Source organism: Mixophyes fleayi, chromosome 1 (assembly GCF_038048845.1).
Source record: "Mixophyes fleayi isolate aMixFle1 chromosome 1, aMixFle1.hap1, whole genome shotgun sequence".
Classification (NCBI taxonomy): Eukaryota; Metazoa; Chordata; class Amphibia; order Anura; family Limnodynastidae; genus Mixophyes; species Mixophyes fleayi.
The window spans coordinates 348849492-348860890 of NC_134402.1; the positions used below are offsets into that span (position 1 = coordinate 348849492).

Below are 11399 nucleotides of genomic sequence, written 5' to 3' on the forward strand. Positions count from 1 at the left end.
CGCCCCTGCCAATAAACCAGACAAATTTGAAATGTACCTCGACTTACATAAATTCACTCGTAAACTTACTCTAAAGAAATACTTCCTCAGACATCCACTACAGACTAAGAACGCGACAACTATATCAACATACAAACACAGCGCACTAAAACCATCATCACATTTTAACCCCACTTTTCTTAAAGGTCCTCTCATACAAACATTTGAACATATGGTCATGGATGATATTCAAAAAATGAATACAAACACTGCATCCAACCGCATAAACCTCACTATACCTGAAACAAATGCTCTAAAAGAACTGCAACAAAATACCGACATAGTTATCAAGCCCGCTGACAAAGGCGGCGGGATAGTGCTGCTTAATAAGCAAGATTACATCAAAGTAGCGAACGACATATTAGATGATTCCACCACATATACCAAACTAAGGACAGATCCAACTACTCCATTCCAACAATCATTGGCAAAATTGCTCAATGTAGGCTTAGAATCAGGAATTCTAACAAAGAAAGAACACGACTTCATCTCCATCACACACCCAACCATCCCAGTATTTTATTACTTGCCAAAAATACATAAAAGTGTCACACAACCACCGGGTAGACCTATCATTTCTGGTATCAATTCCATCACCTCCAACCTATCCCAATACATTGATCATTTCTTACAACCCTACGTTAAAGTTCAACAATCATACATAAAAGACACGACACATATCATAAACATCTTGTCCAAAGTGGAGTGGGGTGATGATCTCTGGCTCATTACCAGCAACGTCACTTCCCTCTACACTGTCATTGCTCACCACCAGGGAATACAAAGCATTGAGCATTTTCTCTCCAACGACCCTACCATGCAACCACTTCAAGTTCAATTCATCCTAGATAGTATTCAGTTCATACTCACCCACAACTACTTTTGGTTCCAAAACACCTTTTATCTGCAGACTAGGGGCACTGCCATGGGGACCAGGTTTGACCCGAGTTACGCTAATCTGTTCATGAGCAGGTGGGAGGAACAACACATTTGGTCCAACCACCAACATGGGGCAAATCTGGTCTTCTGGCACAGGTACATAGATGACATAATTGCCATATGGAGAGGTGATGAAACATCACTCACCTCCTTCATGCAGGATCTGAACACCAACCCTTTTAATCTCAAATTCACCACCAAGTATAGTCGCCACAAAATAGAGTTTCTAGATTTACTGATCTTCATCCAGAATAACCACATAGAAACCAAAACATTCCAAAAACCCGTTGATGTCAACAGCTATATTCTCGCCACCAGCAACCATCACCCACAATGGCTTAACAATATCCCATATGGTCAATTTACGAGAATTAAGAGGAACTGTTCACAACAACATCATTTTGCAGAACAATGGCATCAGCTCAAACAACAATTTCTTGAGAAAAATTACCCTATAGATACCATTGAATCAGCATACAAGCAAGCTGAAGTCAGAGAAAGAGAATCCTTACTCCATCCAAGACATTCCCCAACCAAATCCACAAAACAAGAAAAAATACTTTTTATCACGAACTACAATAATCAAGCTTTCAAAATCCAGAGAATTATTAATTCACACTGGAACATACTCAAACAAGATCCTGAATTGCGTCCAATTCTCCCACAGAAACCAAGCATTATTTTCCACAAAGCCCCCGATTTGAAGAAAAAGTTAGTACAAAATCACTTTCCCCCAAAACTACCCATACAAACCACCCTGATCCCACAACAACAACAGTTAGGCTTCTACAGTTGCGGAAAATGCATAGCATGCAGAACATGCGGTGTGAGAAGCACTAAACCCATCCACACCTTCCAATCAACTACGACTGACCGAGCATACAAGATTAAAGACTTTATAACTTGTGAAACCAAAGAGGTAGTATACCTCCTCCAGTGTCCATGTAAACTACAATATGTAGGGCGAACAATCCGACCGCTAAAAGTAAGGTTAGCGGAACACATACGGAACATCAAACGGAGCCTACACACTCACAGCGTTTCACATCATTTTCATTTAAAACACAATAGTGACCCATCCTCGCTTACCTTTATGGCAATTTCAAGAATCAAGAAGAATTGGCGAGGTGGAAATCTCACCAAAAATATCAACAAAGAAGAACATAGATGGATTTTTGAATTAGATACCCAGACTCCCAAAGGACTTAATATTGAGTTCGATATCTGTAGCTGTCTGTGAAACTCATCACGTACGGCAAGGTCAGATGCGCACCGTGCTGACATACCACACAGTCCATGCCCGATCCCATCCGAACTCGGAGGCGATACTGTGTGGGCCTGACAAGTACCCATTGTGCGAACGGTGGAGAATATCAGGTTCAGCACGGTGCGCAATCTGTAGAGTTGATCTCCCTACCCAGTGACAGAGAACAGACGCTAACTTATAACGGAACTAACACCCCCGTATGATTGCTAGTAATGCACTATCATCATGGCCATTTATTGTCAACCATCTATATATATTTGGTCCCATCTGTTCCAATAACGATACATTAGATTAGCGCAGAAGTATACCATTTCTTTCACACTGTATCTCTCTAATTGTAGTCATTCTTCACTTTCCAAATCGCAGACATATGTACCATTCGTATGCCATCCATCTATATATGGACATAGATGTCTATTTTTGCTTTATCTATATATATATATGTATCCATATACTTATGCACAATCATTATGGATATGTCTATGTACATATACACACAAGTCCACATTTGGGGATATGTGAGACACATGACCCAAACTGCACCATAAACATTAAGACTAGTCAGCTTCCCCCTCCCCTTCCCCCCCTTCCCCCCCCCTTCCTCCGTATATATATTATGCGGTATCCCGCATTTATAAATCTATAGCTTCACTACGATGTTAGTTTACTCAAGTGTGCTATATATATAGGTTATTCCCGCACTCTGGCTTATATAAGTATTGCATGCAATCAAGTCCTCTGGATATATGTACATTTGAAATGTTTTATTTCCGTTTTGATCAATCTACACCTATCAACGCCAAAGGACAGACTATGTTGAAACGCTAATCACATAAAACATGTGACTCAGAAGATCTGAACACTCCAGCACAGCGTATATAAGACCCGCCCTCCCCTACACATACATCACTGCCTTGAAAAAGTCACCTAGGTGACGAAACGCGTCGGCCTATCACCCATCACTTCCGGTTTGTGCACATTCGGTCGTGACAGTCAGGAAGCGTGCGTTCCACAGTTGGCACGCACGCCGACGTCCCGCTCGCTACTCTGCTCTCCAAGCTCTCCATTCTCCCGATCTCCGGATCATGCACTGAATAATCCTCGCGAGGATCACCCATCTTAAGTTTGGACCCCACACGGATTATACCAGATATCCTGAGGATCATCGCTACATCCTGGATTGGTTCAAGCGCAAGTAATATCACCCCTTTCCTCTTTCTATCCCCTCCGCTGGACATTTTATTTTATTTTATTTTGCTGGACTACTTGAGACTGTTTTTCATATGCAACTGTTGTTGTTTTTTCTCCTCCCCCCCCCCCCCCCCCTCCTATTTGGATCTTTTTACATTTCTGGACACCTTGCATCCGCAGGATTTTATTCTGTTCAATATTGTTTCACCGTCTGTTCCACTGCCCTTTAGCATCAGTGGAGCATCGCACCCTATGTATTATATGACTATGTTCTATTTATGTATGATGTACCTATGATGTATATTTGATGTTCATTATACCCCTATATATGGTTCTCATGACCTGTAATCCACTGAATGTATATTTAATACCAGTTGATAAAGGCATTTTTACCACATTAGGCTGATCAATATTATTCCATTATCTAGGTTTAGCGCAGAATATTACTGTATTAACACCCCTGACTGCGGCACAGGCCTAGTGCCTGAAATGGAGCTCGGGCCTTGTGCCCGGAAAAAAGTGCTACTCAAACAGAGGTGATAGAGTGCGGGCGCGGGCCCGGGAGAGGTGGTACCCCAGGGGCCTTGCCTGTTCCAGGGATGCTTCGGGCCACGTCCGCGTACGTCCTCTTCTGGCCTTACAGCGATGGCCGGGTCTTCAGTAGACAGAGTAGCTAGCAGTCCTGACAAGGGCTCTCTGTCTCCGCTGCCAGCTGGATTTCTTGCTTCACTCGCCGCAATTCCACGTGGTCCCTCTTCCACGAGCTCTGCCGTCGTCTCTGCCCCGGGTGCCGATGCGGGCGTCTTAAATAGACGCCGGCGCATCGACGCATGATGATGTCAGCACACCGCTGCGTCATCACACTTCTGCCGCGGGCCCGGATTGACTCACAGCAGCGCCACTGTTTAGATGTCCAGGCGGGGAGCGCTAATTGACTCCCCGACCCTTTCCACATGTGTACATGTGGTTGGGATTTAGAATGTAAGATTCAATAGGGCAGTGACTGATGTAAATGATTACGTATTCTCAGTACAGCAGTGCGTAATATGATTGGTGCCATATAAATAAACAATAATAATTCCCTACGTTTAGGACGTCAACATTTATTGAACAGGTATATTTAAAATGTAATGAGAACACATATCACATTCAGTCAGAAGATGACATGCTGGGGATTGTAGTTCTTCTGGATAAATTAAAATAGCATTGCATATAACATGTTTAGGACTGGCTAAGCAGCAAAGTGTCTGGAAATTATTTTAAAATATTGGTTATGCCAATAGGTGACTTTTTAACTTTATCAGAAAAGCTGGAAACCATATAATTATTTTGCTATTTACGATTGCAGATGTTTCAGCAACTTCCAATGTAATTATACTAATCTCTACAGCTCCTAGTGAGTTCTAGTGACATAGTGACATTAAAACCTTTCATCTCTCACCAATCACCTCTGATGTGTGATTTTTGTCAGATAACCACTGGAAAAAACATGATTACATTTGAGCCACAGCTGTCAGCTCTCTCTGAACTTCAGGAAAACTCCTAAAATTTCAGACAGTTTCCAGGCCTCCTGCTTCCTCCTGGATGCAGCATGAAAGGGGGCAGCAGAAGTAGAGACATGGTGACAAAGGAACGGAACCGTCACACTGAGAAGGAACTGGGAGCAGAGACTTCAAAGACAGAGGATATACAGCAAGGAGAAAATACCATCAAATCCAATTATGGCTGCAGCCACATTTCCTGGTCCATTCAGGCTATAAACTGCACAGATATAAAAAAATAAACCATCAGACAGATAGCATTTGTAAATGATAGAAAACAAATATAACACAAGAGTTAAATTAGAGGAAAATGTGTGTGTGTGTGTGTGTGTGTGTCTGTATATATATATATATATATATATATATATATATATATATATTATACACACACAGATATATACATACACACATATATATATACACAGTGGTCGAAGTGAAATTTAGGTGTGTATGGAACTTTCACTTTGAAATGAACGAAGGTTTAGGGGCTGTGATAGAGTGAAACTCATGTTAGATGCATTTCAATACTATATAGTAGAATATAAAACATATTAAATGTTGCAAAGCTATCCACCCTCTCCTATGTCCAATTACCATTCCTCTGTGTCCCTCCACTTCTCTCTCATGTCTCCTTTGTGTACTTACATTTTCCCTCATATCTCCATAATATTATAATAAAACTTTACAAAATATCTCCCTTATATCTTCCATGTTACGATTTATCTATCCCTTATTTGTTTCCTTTCTCTGTTTCTATGTGCCCCTATCTTCATTGCAGGTATCCCCCTCTCTCCCTCTCTACCTGCTCTCCCCTGTGCTTTATGTCCTTCTACTCTCGCTCCTCCCTTACCTCCTGATCATCTCTATCTAACGTGTTCCTGCTCCTATTATTTCCTTTCACTAGTGAATACACACGTTTGCCCCTCCACCATCACCCTGCACCCTCCTTCTTCACATGGTGCCCCCTCCTTCTTCACACTTTTCCCTTTATTCAGTGTGTCCCCTACTTCATCACACATTTGTTCCTTCATCAGATTGTGCCCCATTCATTACACTACTGTCCCCTGCAACACTGTGACCCCTTCATTACACTGCTGCCCCATTCATTACAATACTGTTCCCTGCATTACTGTGCCCCCTTCATTACGCTGCTGATCTCCTGGATTACAGATTTAAAAAGTTGGCAAGTATAATTTTAAATGATTGATATAATTCTCAGTATAAGATCTTAAAGAGATACACTTCTCTTGTTCTGTGTGGTAGATGTAATTCTCAGTATCTGTTCTCACATTGTATTTATGGACAAATGCACAGTGTGTTTCTGTTATGCTGGCCTTAGTTTATATGGACAACTGCAAAGTACCATGTTTTGTTCTGTATGCATGTATCTTTAAAGTAAAGATTTGTTGCCTAATTAAAATATAACATAATTCTTACTGTATGTACAGAAGGTAGATGCAGTAAAAGTGTCCTAGGTAGATATGATTTGCATCTAAATTGGCAACTGTACTGTTATATTGCATTGTCAGCTTCAGTATGTCAATAGAAATCCCCAGAATGTTGGTCCAAATAATACAGATTCCATATCAAAGAAGTTGGACAGCCTTAGAAAGCTGTAACCTGCCTGGAACACAGATCATTTTCTAACTGGGTCTTATCTATGTTTCCAATCTTGAATCCAAGGTAGAAATGGCTTTGAGGTTCAGTTTCCTTATTTACCATTTGCAATACTACAAAGGTAAAGCAACCTGTAATTTCATGCAGTGGGTGTGGGCAGCAGGGAAATAGTTTACTTAATTTACATATCAAAAAGTTCTCTCTTGTAAGTGTTTATAACATGTCTTTGAAATGCAGAATCTCTTTTGTCATTGGTTAAACAAATAATGCTCCTATATGAGAAGATAAGTCCTAACAAGAGGTTGCAAGTTTGTACTAAAGCTGGGTACACACTACAGAAATTTCGACCAACTTTTTATGCCGAGCGATTTTACCTGCGACCGATGGTCCGATCGCTCGGCCCATGGACTGCATACACATTAGCCTTGTTTAGGACGATAAAGGGAAGAGTGGACGTCCCTTTAGCGACTTTTTACAGCCATGTTGTCGTGAGCAATTACTGTAATTTCATACTCACAGTTGTGGATCGGTCGGAAGTTTATACACACTACACAGCGGAAACGAGATTGGAACGAAAATATTAAATGGTACGACCAACCAAATGAGGCGACAATCGTCCATTTGGGCAGACTTTCGACCATCGTGTCACTGCACACACTGACCCGACTTTTGAACAAGAGGTCGTATGTCGGCTGTTTGAGCCGATTATTGGACGAAAACAGTGTAGTGTGTACCCAGCTTAACTGTGTAATATGCTTAATCAGCACAGAGCTCACTATGGGCCTCATTTAAACTTACACGTAAAGATTCTGATGCAAAGAAGGTTTAGTTGTGCATGTTGAGTCGCACATAATCCAGGTACTGCCAACTCCAAAATCATAGTATTTCTATGTCAGACATACAAATATGTATACCGTATATACTCGAGTATAAGTCGACCCGAATATAAGCCGAGGCACCTAATTTTACCACATAAAACTGGGAAAACTTATTGACTTGAGTATAAGCCTAGGGTGGAAAAGAGTGCAAATTTAAAAGCCTCCATGGAACAGCAAAACATAGTAGGGTGAGAAATCTAACAATATGAAACCATAACATTAAAAGTAACAATATAAAAGTTATTAGCTTTACACCCTTTAGGACAGCTGTTCCGTTACTACCAGTGAGGCTGTAGAGATACTTAAACAGATATAAAAAAGTATTTTACTCGTTGTGTGTAGCATAGCTATCATAGCTGTCTCTGTAGGACCCTCCTGAGCGATCACTATAACCTCCTTGACTCCTGCCACTTCCATAATAATCCCTTGAGCCACCACTGCCACCATATCCTCCGCTCCTGCTCTCAAACCTGCTGCTTCCATAGCCCCTGTCACCGCCACCACGTCCTCTGCCACCACGGAAGAATCCTCTTCCTCCAGATGAGCCTCCTCTGTAACCTCCTCTCCTGTCACCGGAGGACTTGCCAGCCTGATCCACACGAATCTGACGTCCATCCACAGACTTTCCATTCATTGCCTGCAAGACATCTTTGGCATCCTCTGGGTTCTCATACGTAACAAAGCCAAATCCCCTGGATCTCTTAGTTTCCCGATCCTTTACCACAACCACCTCTGTGATCAGACCATATTTGCAGAACACCTCTTCCAGATTCCCCTCGTTGGTGTCAAAGCTCAGACCACCGATAAAAAGTTTGGATTGTCTGGACAGAACAAACGAAAGGCGAGGACGCAGAGAGAGAGAGCTTTTTTACTTACCCCGCATGCGTTCCAACAACAGGAAGTTCGGCGTTTGGAACGCAAGTATGCGTTCCAAATGCCGAACTTCCTGTTGTTGGAACGCATATGCAGAAGTTAACAGCAGAGGGACCGGACACCAGGTAAGTTCACCCGTGTATAAGCCGAGTGGCCTTTTTCAGCATACAAAAATGTGCTGAAAAACTCAGCTTATACACGAGTATATACGGTAGTTATGCTTATTGGTAGTATAGGGACGCAGTTTGACATTATCGCATTACCATACTGTAATGAGGTGTCATATACGCAAGAGAGAAAAGTGTTTTGACAGTTATTATTAAATGCAAAAGTTACCATATAAATGTAATCAAATACAAACACTTACAAATCTGTTATTTACCACTATAAAAATTGAAGTCCAAATAGAAGTCACAAATTAATAATGCGAGTTGATGGCTGCAACTTTATATAATATTCTAGCGACTCTGTTGAATTAAGTATTATGTATTGTATCATCAACATGTGTCTTTACAGCAACCCTCCAGTACCTGCAAAAGATACGCCTCTAAGAATATCTGTGGATGTCTCCACGAACAGTTATTTTGCATCTCTTTTGCAAACTCTCAAATCTATAGGGCTCTGTTACATTGTCCTCTCCTGGTTTTCCTTACCTCATCAAGTGCTCCTTTTCAGTCTCTACACATGACTCCTTTTCCCCTATATGTCGGAGTTCCCCAGTTCCGTTCTTGGCCCCCTGCTCTTCTCCCTCTACACCTCCTCCATTGGTGTCCTCATCTGCTCCTTTGGCCTTCAATACCACCACCATGCTGATGATACCCAAATCTATCTATCATCCCCTAACCTCACCACTACCCTAATGTCTCGTGTCTCCTGCTCTCTCTCTGCCATCTCATCTTGGATGACCCAGTGCTTTCTTAAACTCAATATTTCCAAGACTGAACTAATCCCTCCCCCTTCCAAGGCTCTCCCCTCTCCCCTCATATCTATTTCTTTTAATAAAACTACCCTCCTTTCTGTCCCCCAAAGTCCGTTGTCTTGGAGTCATCCTTGTCCGAATGACTCTCTCACTAGATTATCATAGTGGGGATCATGATCGATTTCATAAATTGAAAATGATGTTGATGATTCATCTTCTGATGAGGATGAGGATGTATTTACTGTAGGTTTAGTTTGTTTGTGTCTCTGGGGGATGTGTTTAGAATGTAGCTTGGTCATATATTGTTGGTAAGTTAGATTCAGCCGTTTGTATGTAGGAATACTTTTATGTGTTTTTAGGCTGTGCCGCAGTCAGGGGTGGCCACTGTAGGCTTTGAGGGGGCTAGTCCCATAGTCTAGGTAAGAAGCTTAGCTCCAGAAGCAGGGTACAAGGCCCTTAGGGAGTTAGCTTTGGACTTTAGGCCCACTGTACAGGTAAGGGGGTTCAGCCCCACACAAGGACACAAGGCCCTTAGTTAGGTTCAGGCATTAGGCCTAGGACAGGTAGGTGGTACAGCCCCAGACCAGGTAACAAGTCCCTTAGTTAGGTTTTGGGCATTAGGCCCACTGCTTGTGACCTGGCTCGGCCCCCAGCCAGGTAGGCCCCTAGTTAGGGCAGGGCACTAGGCCTATCATCCTTACAGGGTACACAATAGGCCCCAGAGCATAGTAGGAAGATATAGTGTGCATTGTATTACTGTATTGTTGTGGGAATCCTTGTGTACTGTATTATTGTGGGACGCATTGTGTACTGTATTATTGTGGGAAGCATTGTGTACTGTATTGTTGTGGGCATTGTGCACTGTGGGCCTGGTGGGTCTGTATTGTGTGTATACGTGGGTTGTGGGGTTGGGCTGTGCTTCCTCTGCAGGAGTCAGAAGCCGGCTTTCCGTGGGAGTGAGGCTTTGGTATTTGGTTCATTCTCTGGCCGCATGCTAGGCCTGAAAGGGGCAATGATAACGGGTGAAGCACCACGCCAGGGGAGAAGCCACACGGTAGTTCCCCCACCTGGTAAGTCCCTGTCATCCCCATAGTCCCAGAGGTAGCAGTGGGGTTCCTCGCTGGCATTGCAACACAGCCTTTTTGAGTTCCGGGGGCGGAGCAATCCTCCCACAGTTCCATTTGGGTGTCTGGCCTGAGTTCTGGCAGGTTTGCCTGACGGTTCCAGGGCAGGCAGTGTCTAGCGGGGTATGGAGTGGTTCATCTGAGTGCGGCAGTGCACTGACGGTTCCAAGTGGAAATTGCCAGACCCGACAACGCTTTGCGGACAAGGGGGAGCCATGTGGCCCTCACTACTGGTGAGTAGAGAGTTTGGGCGAGAATGTTCTCTGTCCTGAATTTTCGCAGCCCCCATGTCCAGGCTAGAGCAACACAAGGTGACGACCAGCGGAATTGAGCAAGTGTCCCCGTTCCTGGTCGTAGCCCCTGACAGCCCCTATAAACGATGGAACAATGTTGTTCTGATTTTGCTGTGTGTTCGCACTCACGACCAGCAGTGTCCACCGATCTCCATAGAGTTTACAGAGTCACAAAGTTTTCAGCCGATGGTTATGACAGATGAACCGCACAGATCTGAAGGTAAACTTTGTAAAACATGCATAGTGTGTACACATGAATAGGCATGCTGATCGTGATTTTCAGTTGTTGGTAAAATCATTAACAGTATCACATCGGGAGAAATTTTCTGTAGTGTGTACCCAAGGTCCTTAACAGGGAAAAATCTTTAAAACCTGAGACTGTTCCTGCCAAGGTGACATAGCAGCAGGAAACCTACAGATGAATGGTAATATAGAAGAATATAGAATTCTACATTTGCATATATAGTCTCTTTTTAATCTACTGCATCTGAGAAATTAACATGTTATTTGAAATTATATTAATGTGAAATTATGTTACCATTAAACTCCTGAATGCAAGGTTCTTTTGAGGATTAAAATCCAATGTGGACATGTTCAATGATCTGTCACCAGGTACCAGGCAATGTGATCCTGTATTATCACCACTTATAACTACTTACCTCCATATTCACAACACTATTTAGTCATTTTAAGACATTTTTGGAGTCAAAGGGCCTGA

The 11399-nt window shown here is 42.6% G+C and overlaps 1 protein-coding gene across 1 annotated transcript; it reads right to left on the reverse strand.

Annotated features, from left to right (window-relative positions):
- Nucleotides 1–7794: 7794 nt before the first annotated feature.
- On the reverse strand, nucleotides 7795–9003 carry LOC142157575 (cold-inducible RNA-binding protein B-like). Its single transcript, XM_075211215.1, has 2 exons — nucleotides 8999–9003; nucleotides 7795–8335 (listed from the first exon to the last, which is right to left on the reverse strand). Exons 1-2 carry the CDS (start codon nucleotides 9001–9003, stop codon nucleotides 7798–7800), a joined length of 543 nt encoding a protein of 180 aa, XP_075067316.1. The 3' UTR covers nucleotides 7795–7797.
- Between the last annotated feature and the right edge of the window lie 2396 nt (nucleotides 9004–11399).